Raw genomic sequence first — 16,815 nt, 5'->3', positions numbered from 1 at the left:
TCACATAACATCTCATTTGATTAAAAATGTATTGCATTGAAACTTCCTTCATACTTGATTTATGATTTCTTACATGAGTTTCTTTTCCATTTGGGATTTTAATTTTTTTTCTGTCCCTAAATCTTTTATTCATTAATTTTAAGTTTTACTTTTTTGGTGGTACTGGGATTCAAACCCAAGGCCTTAGATATTCTGGGTAAGTGCTATACCACAGAACTACACCTCCATCCTTTTGAACCTTTATTATGTTTTCATACATTCTAAAGCTTCCTTTTGCCAATTCCAACCTATGCGGTTTGCTCTCTTCCGGCCCTTTTTGTTTGTAGTTTATTCTCTGGCATTTTTGTGCTCCTCTTTCCCGAATGGGGGATGTGAGTCTGTGAGTGCTCAGCTTGCCTAGTTAGCCTGGACTCACTCATTCCATTTTGAAAGTCTGTTTTATGCTTCTTTTCAGGCCTTTGATACTTGTTGACTTTTCACTTTTGAGTCCCACTTATTCATATGCAAATTGAATTACAGAGTGCTAAAGATAAAGGGATCACTGAGTTTGTGTTTGTTAGCCTCTTCCCTTTATGGAAAGGAAACTGAGGCACACAGAACAGGTGAGAGCTGTGTCTTTGCATGTTGTCCAGAGCCAGTGGCCTAAAGGAGAATTAAAATGAAAGTTTTTTGACTTTATCAGTCTCGATCTCCCAAGTGTGGATTAGAGCCGTGAACATTATGTTTGTGTTGCTGTTTCTTTAGGAAGTTAGTAGCAGTCCTGTGGGAGGAATCATGTTTACTTTAGTAGTTCCATTTGTTGGCTTAAAATATATATAGGAAGAGGGTTGGCAAGATGGCTCAGCAGATAAAACGTTTGCCACCAAGCCTGACAAGCTGAGTTTGATCCCTGGAACCCACAGGAAGGAAGGAGAAAACTAATCTCTCAGCTTGTCCTCTGACCGTGTGTGTGTGTGTGTGTGTGTGTTTGTGTGTCAGAATATAATAAAGGTTCACAAATAAATAAATAAATGTAAACAAAGATATAGAATGGATTAGTTTAAGCATGAATGTTTGTTATTTAAATCTTTTTTAAGGTTCTTTAGTTAGGTATCACTCATACACTAACTATCTTAATTATCCAGCTCTGCTAATAATCTCACTTATAAACGAAGCTGCTTTTGAGAGTGCTTTATTTGTTTTAACAAAACCTAGGTATGAACCACAGTTGAGAGTGCCAGGGCTGCTCAGAAAGCAGGTGGGGGGGGCACTGCTAGCTTCTCTGCATGCCCACAGGATGTTAGGTGTGGTTACAAATCAAAGTCGAACACTGTGCATGAGTGGGTTGGAGGGGTAGCTCATTAGTGCTCTGTTTAACATCTATGATTCCCTGGGTTCCATTCCCGGCAGCCCTCCCCCCAGCCCCCCAATAACATGAGGATATAGGCAAGTTTAAAGATATTTTCTTTCTTCATGTCAGGCTTATGCAAGGACATTAAAATACTGCATGCAGTATTCAGGTATTTCTAGCTTGAAAGCTGCAGTCTGCTGTGACTGTTAACAGTGTCTGCATCTCAGGGGGGAATGAGATACTTATTTTTTTATCAGTTGATTGGATCAGCCAAGATGCTTGGTCAACTTAGAATGTTCAGCTTGTTGTCCTAAATTGGGATGTTCTAAGACAAACCAGAAGTTAGAATTTGTATTAAAATTCTTATGACCTCTAAATCACATGGCAGCTGTTTGTAATTAAACTCAAAATTTTGAGAATGCTATTAATTTTTTTTGTTATCTGAATCCTCAATTATGAAATCCTGCAATGGATCCAGCTGCTTGCCTATCTAGAAAGAGAAACTACATAAAATGTGTAAAATGGAAAATTGGATTGATTGATTTTGGCCCAAACTGAGGAGAGAGTCTTTCCCAGCCTGCCTTTATCTTCCACAGCATGGCCACCAAGAGTGGAGAGAACGGAAGCCAGGAAGTGTACACGAGCGGTTTAGCTTTGGGCTTGGGCCACTGAGCTCAGGGCAATGCTAGAGCTTTGGGGTGGAGCAGGATGGGTGGGAGGTGTTTGCTTTCTCTGTACCAGAGCTCTGTTCCCCGAGAGGAGCTAGAGCTGAGAAAAGCAATTTTCTGGTTTAGGAAAAAAAAGAATCCTGATTTTGTGGGTTGATGAAGCCCTAGTATTGCTTCTACTGTGGAATAATGGCTGGCGTGCTGTTAGTGGATGGCCTCCTGTCGCCCTATGTCCGTTCTTCACACCTGGGAGAAAGAGCGCCTTTGCTAGTGTGTGGCACTTCCTAAGGGACTAGTATTCTCACTAAATGTGTGTGACTGGAAGATGTTGCTGTGCAAGTGCAGCCTATTGAAACAGGTTGAGTGTGAAGACTTTTGAACATGATTTTCCTTGTCTTCATTTTAAAGAATTCAGAAGGAGCTTGCAGAGATCACGCTGGACCCCCCTCCCAACTGTAGGTAAGTACTCCGGTTTCATTTCCTTGACTGTTGTGTAGAAGGTACGTTGGATTAAAGAGTGAAAACAGCGAGGTGGCTCGGACTTAAGTAACTGGAGAACAGGGGTAGTGATTGGTTGTGGCAGAAATTGAATGTAGCCAGTGTGACTGTGCTGGAGTTGTCCACAGTGGGGCCGGGCCCTCATGAGAATATCTCTCATTGGAAGAGGTATGTCGACCTTAAATGATGTCTGTAATGACATAGAATAAAAGGATGGCTAAAGTATTTGTTGGTTGATAGTTACTCAGTTGTTGGAAATTGATTTTCAAAAGCACCAAAACACTCATGGGGCTTTTTCATGCTTTACTTTGCGTCTTTGGTTGTTGGTTGAGCTGAATAATGATGAATGGTTTGAGGCAGTAATAGTGAAAATTTTCTTCTTGTGACTACATTTCCTCCGTTTTTTTTTCTGGTCAATGTTTATTTGGAGGAAATAAAAGCATTTGCCCAGAAGTGATTAATACACAGGTACATGGAGGAAGAAGAGAAAAATAACTTCCTGCCTGTGTTGGCCTCAGGCCAGCGTGATAATTGGATGGTGGCTGTTGGGCTATTTTAAGGCCTTTAATTTTTGCTGTGGCATGAGGTCAGTATTGGAAGCAGGCCAACATGGAGTTTCCCTGCTTTAAATTGATGGTCTCAAGCACTGAAGGGGAGAGGGCAGATTAAAAAATGACAGTGTTTCCCACGTTGAATGCAGGTGAATTTATTTGGTACAGTTCTGATTTTGCCTGTCTTATTTTCATGTGAAAATGAACCTTTTGCAGATGGTCATATGAATACGTGGGTCCTTGATGACTTGTTTCGGTACTGGAAAAGTGCTGATGAGGCTTATGTTTGCAGTAACTGTTTGGTTCTCTCTATGAGCATCGTGTACAGTGTGCAGAGTTACAGGGATAATGTGCAAATGCTGTGCATTTGAATGACTCTTTCTTTGTGTCAGGGAAGACCATTTACTATCCAAATCTGCCATGCTTGAGACTTAGAATACGGTTGCCTCAGGTGGCAGAGATTGGCTTGGGAAGGAACTCCAGATGGAGTTAGATCTTTTAAATAAAATCCATTCTTTCCTGGGATACTATTTGTTTTAATAGTATTACTCTTTCTTTAATTAAAAAATAAGTATTTCAGCATATATATTCTTTGTAATCTTTAAAAAACAACTGCTTGGTAAATGTATGAACTTCATATTTTTTTGCTTGATTATCACATATTTGATTGATTGATAGTAAATCTGTCCATCTGTATTTCTTTTTGTGGCAGTCGGGGTGGAACTCGGGGCCCTCGGTATGACAGGCAAGCTCCCTACCACTAAACTACATCTCCACTCACTGTACTTTTGAGACAGGATCTCATTATATAGTACACACCGGCTTTGAACTTTTAATCTTCCTCAGCCTCTTGAGCACTGGGATTACAGGCATGAACCACTGTGTTCAGGTTACACCAATGTAGTTCATCGAAAATGTGGTTAGTGTCTTTAGAAAGAGAAGTTAGGGGGTGATTAACTTCCGTTTGTTTTTGGCCACAGTTAACAATAGCTTTGTGTTTGACTTTTAAAAGATACGGTCTACTGACTGACTAAGAAAATAACTTACAGTAATACAACAAATGAATGTTACCTGTGTAACAGAAGAGTCCCTCCCTGAATCTGCATTCAGCTCTCATTTCTGAAGAAATCTCTGTGTTTCTTATCTGTTACAGATCAGCTACAAAGTCTTGTCTTTTGGGTCCATGGAGAGTTTGTGGTCAGCTCTCACAGATGAGGGTGTGAGGGGATGTCTGTGGGTCTACTTGTTCAAGCAGACAGGAGGGGAGGAGGATTTTATCTATGGGTTATCTGCCTGTGTCTGTGGAAGGTGTCACTTTGCACTTGAGTGTGGTATAATCCTGTTTTCTGAGACATTAGCAGACAGTACATAACTGAGTCTGTCAGGTTAGATAGGGAGGCTCGATGAGTTTTGATGCATATTTTAGCATGATGTCTACTTAAGAAACACCAGGAATCTTATTGAAAGAGCAAACACATTTTTTAACTATTACGTAGGCCTTGAGTGGACTATCTATTCCCCCACTCCAGTTCCATATTTGGTGGAGACAGCCATATTTGTGTGAGCCATTTCCAGAGAAAATTGTCTCATATAGCATTGGCCCACTCCACCCCACCCTGTAGATTTTGAATGATCCTAATCTTGCTTTATCTTCTTGGTAATAAGGATGAAATACAGTGCTAAACATGTGGTATCCCAGTGAGCTCTCCGGCAGTTACTTGAAATCCTACAAGTGATTTAACAGACTAAATTATTTTATGTGGGAAGTACATGTTTACACATGTTAAATTTTCTTTGCATGTTTTGTTCTTGAGAAAGGGAAAAGTAAAATACATTTTTTTTAATGTGTGTGTTTTTTAAGGCAAGTTAAAATTTTCCTTTATCAGCTTTTTGTCTACAGTATAAATGTTTCAAAACAATTAACTTTATTCTATATCTGAGAAAAAGTTCCTGCTCATAGAATCTGTCTGTGGATTCATAGCTAGAGAAAATTATACCTCCCTTTTGAATTAAAATTTGTATGTGCGATATGGGATTAGAGTTCAACTCCAGTTTTTCTGGGTTGCCCACACCATTTGTTAAAGACAGGACTACTAAGTTAGGTCCTTTCTCTGCCTCTCTCTCACTGTTTTCTAAGTTGATGGACAAACTAACAGGGTCCATGATGGCTTTTCCATACATACATGCCATAAGACTGTTCTAACTTGTACCTCTCTCCCACTTGCCCTTCCTGTGACCCTCTTCTAAGGGTTCCCTCTTTCTCTCAAAGTCCTCCTTCCTTCTGCTTCCAGCCACACAGTTCCCTTTATTTTTTCTCACCAAGATGTTTCCCCACCCCATCAGGATTCCCTTTTTTATTTCATGGCCTACGTACATGTATGTACATGGACACACACACACACACACACACACACACACACACACACACACACACTTTTAAATCTAGGTTCTACATGTGAGAGAACACGTGGTCTTTGAGTCTGCACACATTGCTTGATGTAATAATTTCCAGTTCCATCTACTTTCCTGCAGATGTTATGATTTCGTTTTTCTTTACAGCTGAGTAAAATTCCATTGTGTATACACATTCCACATTTTCTCGATCCATTCATTTGTTGATGGACATCTAGGCTTTCTTTCCTGAGTGTTGTGAACAAAACAGCAATAATCCAGATGTGAAGTCCCTCTGGTGTGTGACTTGGAGTCCTTCGGTTATACTCCAGTGGCCCCGATGGTTTGGATGGTAGTTGTAGTTGTATTTTTTTGAGGAACCTCCATACTGATTTTCCATCCTGGCTATAACAGTTTACTTTTTCACCAGTGAACAAGGGTTCCTTCCCCCATATCCTCTCTGGCATTTGTTTTCAAAGTAGTGACCACTCTGCCTAGAGTGATATGGGATCTCAGAGCAGTTTTAATTGGCATTTCCCCCATGGTAAGTGTGTTCAATACTTTTTTTCAAGTGTTTATTGACCATTGTATTTCTTCTTGTGAGAACTGTATTTTTAGCATATTAGCCTGTTTATTAATTGGATGATTTGTTTTTTAATTCTTGCTATTCTTTATATATTCTAAATATTAATTCCCTGTGTGATATGTCATTGGCAGAATTTTTTCTCATTCTATAGGCCATCTCTTTACGCTGAAGATCATTTCCTTTGTAATCCCACTTGTCCATCCTTGGGATTATTTCCTTTTCCTGTGCTTCTAATGAATTATCTTGACTCCCTTGTTGGGAATCACTAGGTTGTAAATACAAAGATTTATTGCTGAACTCTCTGTTCTTTCTGTTCATATACCTCTCTCTCTCTCTCTCTCTCTCTCTCTCTCTCTCTGTGTGTGTGTGTGTGTGTGTGTGTTTGTGTGCATGTATGTATGTGTTTAGGCGTATGCATGAGTGGGTGTGTGTATGTTTCTTGAAACCATATTGTAGAACTGGAAGGCCCTGAGATGTGGTGGTTTCTCTAGGAAGAGCACCCTGTTCAGAAGTCTCCTTGTCCCTTCTGGTTGCTGTAAGATTGGAATAACAGTTTGTGGATGTTGAAGAATTGTTGTGTAAGATGTTTGGTCCTTTTATTGCTTGGAGCTTAAGTACCTTGCTCAGGGTTACACAGATAAAAGCAGATGACTTTTATTTAATAAATTCAAGTGTTTTTTAAAATATTTTTATTCTTTGAAAGTTTCATACATTTATACAATGTATATTGACTACATCCATCTACTACTACCTCCTCCAACTCTTCCCAGCACCTCCCCACCTCCTTCCCAGCTGCATGTTCCCTTTTATTTTATGGTTATTAATAACCTTGAGTCCTGTTACTACTGTGCATCCAGCATCCCAGTGGCCACATCCCCAAAGGAGAGTGACTCTTTCCCTCAGCAGTACTCCTCGGATAGGAGTGGGGTCCCTTCCCCATCAGGTGGAGTTTTGACTGTCTTGCTCTAGTGCAGACAACCATAGTTGCTGTGAGCTGATACAGGCAAAGCCATATTATATCCCAAAGTCCGCATTCCACAGCTCTCCTCCCCAGCCACCGGTTGTTTCTGCCACTTCTTCCTGGAGCTCTCTGAGCTTTGGGAGGTTCATCTAGAGGACCATCCACAGAGTGCACTCAGAGTTATTCGTATTGAGCATTGTGACCAGTTAGAAGACTGCATTAACCCTGCAGGAAGAAAATTCTTTGACCAGGGTTTAGAGCAGCACAGATCTGTGGCTATAAACATTTAGAATAGTGTTTGACAGCATGAGCATTTAGCAAAACAAGTGTGTGTTCCCTCTCCTACTCCCACCCAAGACCCATGAACACATCAATCAAGGGCATTTAACCTTATAGTCCTTTAGGACAGTGGTTTTCAACCTGTGGGTCTACATCCCCGGGGGGAAGCATATCAGATATCTTGTATATCAGATATTTACATTACAATTCATAATAGTAGCAAAATTATGAAGTTATTTTTATAGTTATGAAGTAGCAATGAAGTAATTTTATAGTTTGAGGAGGGAGATCACCACAACATGAGGAACTGTATTAAAGGGTCACAGGATTAGGAAGGTTGAGAAGCACTCCTTCAAGAATTTAGATTTACACTCTCACTCTTTACCTTCCTTTTTGGTTTTAAAGAGGACCCCTTTCATTGCTGGCAGGAATGCATGTCCTGTTCTTTAACTTTGCCTCAAGGCTGACTTTTCAACCAAGACACAGCCAACATATGGGCTTGCAGGGTGTGCGTGTTTGACAGGCGGACCTTCATGGGCATGTGTGTGCTGCCCCTTACCTCAATCTGACACATGATGGACAGAAATCCTTTCCTCTCCAAGCTGTGTTTGATCATAGTTTCTTCCCAGCAACAGAAACTTCATTGAACCAGGCAATTCCAGGAAGCACTACTCTTTCTGTAGTCACCAGAAAAAAGTTATTTTTCAAATCATTCTTTAGATGATATTTATCGTCTAATGATAATGCTGCATGATGAAAGGGGTTTTAGTGACCGTTACCATTGTATTGTCTTTGTTTGGCTTTTTCTTGCTTTAAGAACGTATCAGAACGTGTGTGAAAAACATATTAAGTGATCACACTGGTATTGCATTTTATAATGGCTGCAGAACATTTTATTATTTAGTATGCTCACACATATAACTGGATATTATTTCAGGTTTATTGCCTAAGTACTTTAGATATAAAGTGTCATATTACTTTGTAATATGCAGTGTTTTAATTTCCAGAGTGCTTTGTGTCTTAAGCTATCCTGAAAACTATTTTTGTATATCTAAATTATTTCCTTACAGTGATTATTATGTTCACCAATTTCAATTTTTTTTTGAACTAACTGATCATTAATCCACTCGAAGACAAAGATTCCTGTGGGCACATTTTATTTTAAGAACAGTACAAATTTTGATTTTTGCATTTGTGTTATTAAAGCTTTTCTTTTGTACTATTTTTTAAAATTCGAATTTACTTAGAATTGCAAAATTAGAGATGGAGAGGGAGAACAGGAAAGAGATATCTTGACAGAGGGAGCCATTATGGGGTTAGGGAGAAACCTGGTGCTAGGGAACCCAGGAATCCTCAGGAACCCACAAAGATGACCCTAGCTAAGACTCCTAGCAATGGTGGAGAGGGTGCCCGAACTAGCCTTCCCCCATAGTCAGATTGGTGACTACCCTAATTGTCATCATAGAACCTTCATCTAGTAACTGATGGAAGCAGATGCAGAGACCCACAGCCAAGCACTTGGCTGAGCTTCTGGAGTTCAGCTGAAGAGAGGGAGGAGAGATTATAGGAGCAATGGGGTGGTGGAGGGAGAGGTCAAGGTCATGATGGGGAAAACTATAGAGACAGCTGACTGGAGCTAGTGGGAGCTCATGAATCTTGCTTGACTGACAGCTAGGGAGCCTACATGGGACCAAACTAGGCCCTCTCAAATGTGGGTGACAGTTATGTGGCTTGATCTGTTTGTGGGGCCCCTGGCAGTGGGATTAGGACTTATCCTGGGTACATGAACTGGCTTTATAGAGCCCATTCCCTATGGTGGGATGCCTTGCTCAGGCTTGATGCAGGGGGGAGGGGCTTGGTCCTGCCCCAACTTGGTATGCTACCTTGTGTTGACTCCCCAAGGGAGGCCTTACCCCCTATGGGGAATGAATGGGGGTGGGGTGGGGGGGGGGGGAGGCAGGGGGAGTGGAAGAAGGGGAGTTAGGGGGAACTGTGGTTGGTATGTAAAATAAAAAATTTTTAAATAAATAAAAAAATAGAATTGCAAAATTGAATAATGGGGTATCTTTACATGTGCACTCAGGGCTTTATTTGTGCACAATCAGCAAATTACTCTAAAATGTCTCTGTGCTGGTTAGGTTCTGTTAACTTGACACAAACTTGAGTCAACCATCCATCAGATTGTCCTGTAGGCATCTTCTGATCAATAACTGATCTGAGGGGACCCAGTTTCCTGTGAGCAGCATCACCCAGGCAGCTGGGCCAGTGATGTCTAAGAAAGGAAGCTGAGCAGCAAGCAGTGTGCCTGTGGTCCCTGCTCCTGGTTCTGCCTCCAGGCTCCTGTCTTGAGCTCCTGTTCCAACTTCCCTCAGTGATGGACTCGTAAGCCACATAAACCTGTTCCCTCTCCCAAGTCGGGTTTGGCCATGTTTCATCTCAGCCTCAGGAATCCAACTGGAACAGTCTCATTGAACCAGGAACCATTGAGTGAGAGCTCCTTTATCACTTGCCGCTTCAGATCTTTGTGTGCAGATGATTTTCAGGGTGAATAAGAAACAGGGAAGCATGATTCCTTATCGTGGGGAGCTAGCAGGTGTGGGGTGTTCCAGCCTTGGAGGCAGTGGGCATGCTTTGTCAGTGTTTCCCCATTTAATCTTTATGAGGGTCCGTTGAGGCTGATGTTAGTTTTAGACATAGTTTTACAGTCACTAAGGACACCTGCCGAGTAGCAGACCTAGAATTTCATCCTCGGTGTTTCTGACATCTGAGCTCACTGTGAGGGTTTGCTTTGCTGTTTCCATAGAACTGCCATGTTATGATGCACTATCGTTCGTGATAGACTGCGTGATTTGAGGCCTGATAGAGAGCGGAGGGACCTGGGAACTGTAAGTGGTGATCCAGAAGGTGACGGATTAAGTGTTGGTCCAGAGCTGGTTCAGGTTTCTGGGAAGGGGCAGGACTGTTCATTGCTTCAGCAGTGGGCGTTCTGGTATGAGGCTTGAGTTGCCAGCACAAGGCACCCAGCATGGGCAGGGTTTGGTGGTCTGCAGCGGGGCGCTGCAGAGCCTGAGCCTGCAGAAGCCGGGCAGGATGGGGATCTGTGTGTGCTGAGGGCCAAGCCTGCTGGAGTAAGGACGGACCGGCTGGGCTGAGCGGGATGGGTGCAGCGCTGCTTCGAGTAAGCGTGGTCTCTCCAGCTGAAGGTAAAGGATTTGCCTCCTTACTGAATTCTGTATATCACTTCAGGACCTGCCCTGCTCCGGCCTGACTCATAGATAAATCGGAGCAGTGTTAGGCTCTGACTGGACAAGCAGCCAGTGGAGAGAAAAAAGGATAAACTTATATTTTAAGAGAATGAAAACAAAGAAATCAAATTACTATGTTGAATTGTCAAATTTAGATGTTCTTAGATGTTTCTGGAGTTGATGTAATAGGTTGTTTTGCTTTTCAAGGATGTCTTAATATAGTAGAACCAAACCTTGTATGTTTTACTGTAAAATTACACACTGTAATTCCAGTGCCCTGCGCTATCCCCGGGGAGCTTTAGTTTTATATTATGTTGCTCAAGAATTTCACCTTTCTTCCTAAAGGCAGATGGATCTTGAGGACCACACTACAATTAACAGATTCATTCTGTCCCTGATCTGCTACATCAATGGGAAATTAATAATTTCCTGTGTAGATATGGTGAAAATAGGGAGTATTTAAAAAGTGCTGTTTTCATCAACTGTGAACCCCAAATTGAGTTCCAGCAATATTGTAATGGACAGTGCTTTAAATACGAAATTTAAGAGTTTGTCCAATATGTTAGTATAGGTGTGAAAAACCATTTAATATGTCTCAAAATGATCATTTGGTAGCTGTGCTTGCTAGTTTTATGTTAACTTGACAGAAGGCAGAGGCATTTGGGAAGAAGGAACCTCAGTTGAGAAAATGTCCCACCAGATTGGCCTGTGGGCAAGGCTGTGGTATACTTTCTTGATTGATGATTGATGTGGGAGGGCCCAGCTTGTTGTGGGTGGTGCTACCATGGGCTGGCGGTCCTGGGTGCTATAAGAAAGCAGGTTGAGCAAGCCATGAGGAGCAAGCCAGTAAGCAGCACCCCTCCATGGCCCCTGCAGCTGTGCTTGTCTCCAGGTTTCTGCCATGATTTCCCTCGGAGATGGAGTGGGACTTGCTAACTGTGAGGTGAAATCAGCTCTTCCCTCCACCAGCTGCTTTTGCTCATGGTGTCTGTTACAACAGTGGAAATCCTAACTCAGAAAGTGGTTATCTGAATGTTTTGCCGTCTTCCAGTCACGTGTGGTCAGATGCATCCACCTTCTTAAGAAGGGAGCCATTCAACAGTTGTCCGATGTTTGAGCTCACTGGGATGTGGGTTAGAGCAATGGTTAACTGAGAGAATGGATGAATGGGGAAAGCTCATTCTCCATGCTCAAGTATTCTTTTGTTTTCCAGTTTGCCATCATTTTAAGCAGTGAGCTGTTTTCAGTGGGCAGCTTGTCATATGGGAAAATCTTAGTTGGTTCAAGGTGGTATCGGGGACTGGGAGTGACAAAGTAACATTGTGTCTGTGCAGGGATGTGTGAGGTGGTGACATGTTCAGAAACCCACCTGTGCTGCCAGTAAGTGAGCAGCACAAGATGTATAGGGTGATTTTGAGATCAGTAGTCATTTAACATTCAGTACAGTGCTGGGTGCTGGTATTCAGTTATAAAGGAGACACAAGGGACCTACAGTCTCTATGGAGCTTGTGTTTCAGCCTTAAAGACTGACCAGGAATTGTTTCAGAACAAGACAAAAATGAAAAGCTGCCTTTCTGAGGAAGGGGAGAAGTAAAGAGACCTCATGGTTGCTGTGAAGAAAAACAAGAGAGGAGTTTCAGAGTGGACTCTACTTCTGGTTGGATTGGAGAGGCTCTTATCAGAGATGATTCTTAAAGCAAGAATTAAAACAGAAGGTATAGAGGACTGTAAATGACAAGCTTTGCGTGCCGAAGTCCTAATGCAAACGCACAGCCACAGCAGAGCATCTGCCTTCGGCGAATGCCAGGATCCAGACTGCTCAGGTCTCATCCGTGAAATGCCGTGGTAACGGCCCGTAGACCGTGTGCCCGTCTTTGTGTCACTTACAATGTCCAGCCTAGTGTCAGTGCTCTGAGTAGTGGTTGGACTGTCTTGTTTAGGGGATAATGACAAGTAAAAGGGCCTCTCTGTTCAGAGCAGACAAATTCCCCCACCTCCTGCTTATTTTCTTAGTTGGTTGAATGCTCAGATGCATGGAGAAGACCAACGCTCCATGCCATAGTATTCAGGATGTGGGAAGAAGTCTGGTGTGGCTGGGTTAGGGGGTGTGGGAGGAAAGGCTGGGTCAGGTAGTATGGGGAGTGACAGGGTGGACCAGAGGGGTGTGGGAGTGACAGGGTGGACCAGAGGGCTGTGGGAGTGACAGGGTGGACCAGAGGGGCGTGTGAGTGACAGTGTAGACCAGAGGGGCGTGTGAGTGACAGGGTGGACCAGAGGGGTGTGGGAGTGACAGGGTGGACCAGAGGGGCGTGGGAGTGACAGGGTGGACCAGAGGGCTGTGGGAGTGACAGGGTGGACCAGAGGGGTGTGGGAGTGACAGGGTGGACCAGAGGGGCGTGGGAGTGACAGGGTGGACCAGAGGGGCGTGGGAGTGACAGGGTGGACCAGAGGGACGTGGGAGTGACAGGGTGGACCAGAGGGGTGTGGGAGTGACAGGGTGGACCAGAGGGGTGTGGGAGTGACAGGGTGGACCAGAGGGGTGTGGAGTGACAGGGTGGACCAGAGGGGTGTGGGAGTGACAGGGTGGACCAGAGGGACGTGGGAGTGACAGGGTGGACCAGAGGGGTGTGGGAGTGACAGGGTGGACCAGAGGGGTGTGGGAGTGACAGGGTGGACCAGAGGGGTACAGAGAGTGACAGGGTGGACCAGAGGGGCGTGGGAGTGACAGGGTGGACCAGAGGGCTGTGGGAGTGACAGGGTGGACCAGAGGGCTGTGGGAGTGACAGGGTGGACCAGAGGGCTGTGGGAGTGACAGGGTGGACCAGAGGGGTACAGAGAGTGACAGGGTGGACCAGAGGGGTGTGGGAGTGACAGGGTGGACCAGAGGGGTACAGAGAGTGACAGGGTGGACCAGAGGGGTGTGGGAGTGACAGGGTGGACCAGAGGGCTGTGGGAGTGACAGGGTGGACCAGAGGGGTGTGGGAGTGACAGGGTGGACCAGAGGGGCGTGGGAGTGACAGGGTGGACCAGAGGGGTGTGGGAGTGACAGGGTGGACCAGAGGGCTGTGGGAGTGACAGGGTGGACCAGAGGGGTACAGAGAGTGACAGGGTGGACCAGAGGGGTGTGGGAGTGACAGGGTGGACCAGAGGGGTACAGAGAGTGACAGGGTGGACCAGAGGGGTGTGGGAGTGACAGGGTGGACCAGAGGGCTGTGGGAGTGACAGGGTGGACCAGAGGGCTGTGGGAGTGACAGGGTGGACCAGAGGGGTGTGGGAGTGACAGGGTGGACCAGAGGGGCGTGGGAGGGACAAAGCAGTGCTCTGGGTCAAAATGAAGTTACAAAATGGGTTTGGGGCCAAATGAAGCAGCAAAGAGGATTCGGAGACAAGCCCTGGAACCATAGCATTTGAGATGGGTGAGAAAACCAGCAGAGGAAACTGTCTTAGTTTACCCGCTGTTTAGTTAGGGTTACTATTGCTGTGATGAAACACCATGACCAAGTAAGTTGGAGAGGAAAAGATTTTTTGGCTTACACTTCCACATCATAGTATCATTGAAGGAAGTCAGGACAAGAAGTCATGCAGGGCAGGAACCTGGAGGCAGGAGCTGATGCAGAGGCCATAGAGGGGTGTTGCTTACTGGGTTTTTCCTTATGGCTCAGCCTGCTTTCTTATAGAACCCGGGACCATCAGTTTAGGGATGGCACTACCCACAGTGGCCTGGGCCCTCTTCCATCAGTCATTAATTAAGAAAATGTCGTACAGTAAGATCTTACATAGACATTTTCTCAATTGAGGTTCCCTGCTTTCATATAACTTTCAAGTTGACAAAAAACACGCCAGTACAGCAACCATGGGACAAGAGGAAAGCCATGGCAGGTTGCTGAGAGCTTAAGACAGAACATACAGGTCTTAGTGAAGACCCCTGAAGTTCACCATGAAGCAAATGTCTAAGTAACTAGTAAAGCAAAGTACCACCCTAAGTGCTCACTGTCCTCAGCCGCCTGCTTACATTGACATTTCAGGAATAGCTGCTTTCATGTTACCTTATTCAAGCAGATTCTATAAATGGATTTGAGAGAGGAAGCTTTTCCACCGGGGAGCAGAGCTCTCCATCTGAATGCTGGCCACTCAGGCTCAAAGGCCTGGGAATGCTTTTAAGAACTCACCATCAGTCCCTGCTGTGGACAGAACAGAACTGGTTGGGTATATATCATTATATAGTCTCTCTCTAATGGAGTGTTCTCCCCTCTACAGAAATTGTTGCTAGTAGCCTGTCAGTTTGTACATAGCTGGCTCTCATCTCTTGAACACAAAGTTAAGCGTGGCCTCATCACTTGGAGAAAGAGCTATTGGGAACATTCTGACTGCAGAATAGTAGAGTTTTCTTTAAAGCCAAGTTGGCTTAAGGATGTTCTCAGACACGTCCCATGGCCTGTGGGCTTCGTGTCTCTCTAGTCTCAGTCCTGCTTGTGAGACAGAGGCCAGAGAGGCTGAGCAGAGTCTGGAAGTCTCATTATACTGGTGCTCAGGCCCCACTTAGTCTTCAAGGCCTGCCTCAAGCACCACATCCATTTTATAACGAAAACTCAGGGTACCCATGGCACCTGCTATTGTGAGATAGAGGCGCCATTCCACAGCGGTGGCTTCTCAAGAGAGATGGGCTGCTTCTGTATACAACTTCCTGATCTAGAGATGTGATTTCTTGGGACTCAGTTTCTTTGTCTGTAAAGGCCCATTGGGTTGCTTGATGATTACATAAGTTAATGTATGCAAACCTCTTGTTAATTTGGGTATTGTTTTTAAGGTGTGAATGCATGTGCTTTCTGATGAAGGCATATGCACGTATTCATGATCTTAATGTAGCATTATGTGTATAAAAGACACATTCTTTTCTACATTACCAAGGTGTAGAAGGCCTACATGCTTTGTTCTAAGAAGGTAAGCATGAAAGTAAACATCCTGTTGCTTCACTGTGACCCTCAGTTGTCAGTATCTTACCATAAAGGTTTGTGTTTGTCATCTGTATGTGTACATCTTATCAGTTGCACTAATAATAATAAGAGGAAGATGACTAGAAAATTCATTAGGCAGAATTTACCATTTGTAATCACATTAACTCATTAGGTTTTTTTTATGTTTATAAAACTCATTAATTGAGGTTATGTTTATTGACAGTTGAATTATTTCCTGAAAATATAAGTTAATTATGCTCCATATGAGGTATTTTGCTTCATTCTTATAAGTTTGTGAGTCTTTCGGGTCTAATATCTCTTAGCAGAGTCCACTACCATCAGAAGGTTAGGGGACTTTAAAAGTATAAGCTCCAATTTAAGTAAACATACACACACACACACACACACACACACACACACACACACATTCACACACTCACTGTATTTGCAAACCAGGTCCTTGATTTATTTGTTGGTATTTCTTGAGAAGGTAAGCTTAAGTTAATTTTTAAGTTCTTGTACAACTTCCTAAGTGGAAAAAGATTTAATTTTTAAAAAGTCTTTCTGTTTATTTTTTGATGATACAGCTCAATGACCATCACAATATTCCATGTTCATGGGTAACCCGACATTTTCATTGCTGTGGAGATGGGGAGTAAGTGTGGGAGGTTAACCTCTAGACTTAATTGTTGCACTTGGATGAACTTATTTGAAATAATTAGAGAAAAATATTGGAAAGCATACAGATGTGTGTTATAGTAGTAAAAAAATTTGTTTTATTTATTTACTGAAAACCCAGTGGACATTTTTTTTCATTGGTGACAAAATCTTTGGTCTTCAGTACAAGCTCTGGCACCGCAAAGCTCAGCAAGTCCTTGGACCCTGCTTATGTCATAGATGAGCTAGGATAATGCTATCTATGCAAGCATGGTTAAATAGAAATATGTCCTCCTGTTTTGGGGTAGAGTACATGTGTGTCGCAATGAAAGGGAACAGAACAGCAAGAACTGGAATAACTAGGGGCCTCAGCCTGAGCTCTGAAGGGAAGGTAATGCTTTCTCCTTAGGGGAAAACAAGATTCCTTTAAAAGTTAGCATGTAGGATTAATCAAATCTCTGGGGAAGGGATTTTCTTTTAGTGAGGCAGAAAGCAGGTCCTGTGCCTTTTGGAAGATGAAGTGTTCCCTGTGGGTACATTTGTTGAACGAACAAAATATATCAAGTTCTTAACGTTTTATATTTTTTTCATTTAAGTTGTATTTTTAGAATGAGTTTTACATTTTCTTCCTTCAGCAGTCTCATGAGAGAAGGATCTTTCTTGCTTGTTTAGAACTGCGCTGTGAACTTTAGTA

General features: G+C 43.4%; 1 protein-coding gene across 2 annotated transcripts in view; it reads left to right on the top strand.

Moving 5' to 3' along the window:
• LOC114697426 (ubiquitin-conjugating enzyme E2 E2) overlaps window positions 1-16,815 on the top strand; it is a 310,413-nt gene that overhangs the window by 12,845 nt on the left and 280,753 nt on the right. For both annotated transcript variants that reach the window (XM_028875686.2, XM_028875685.2), the window contains exon 3: window positions 2,407-2,457. In XM_028875686.2, the coding sequence (XP_028731519.1) occupies window positions 2,407-2,457 (51 nt within the window). The remainder of the gene's footprint in view (window positions 1-2,406; window positions 2,458-16,815) is intronic.

The sequence above is a fragment of the Peromyscus leucopus genome, chromosome 9 (assembly GCF_004664715.2).
Source record: "Peromyscus leucopus breed LL Stock chromosome 9, UCI_PerLeu_2.1, whole genome shotgun sequence".
Lineage (NCBI taxonomy): Eukaryota > Metazoa > Chordata > Mammalia > Rodentia > Cricetidae > Peromyscus > Peromyscus leucopus.
The sequence above is the reverse complement of the archived record's forward strand: the minus strand, read 5'-3'. Positions and strand labels throughout refer to the sequence as shown.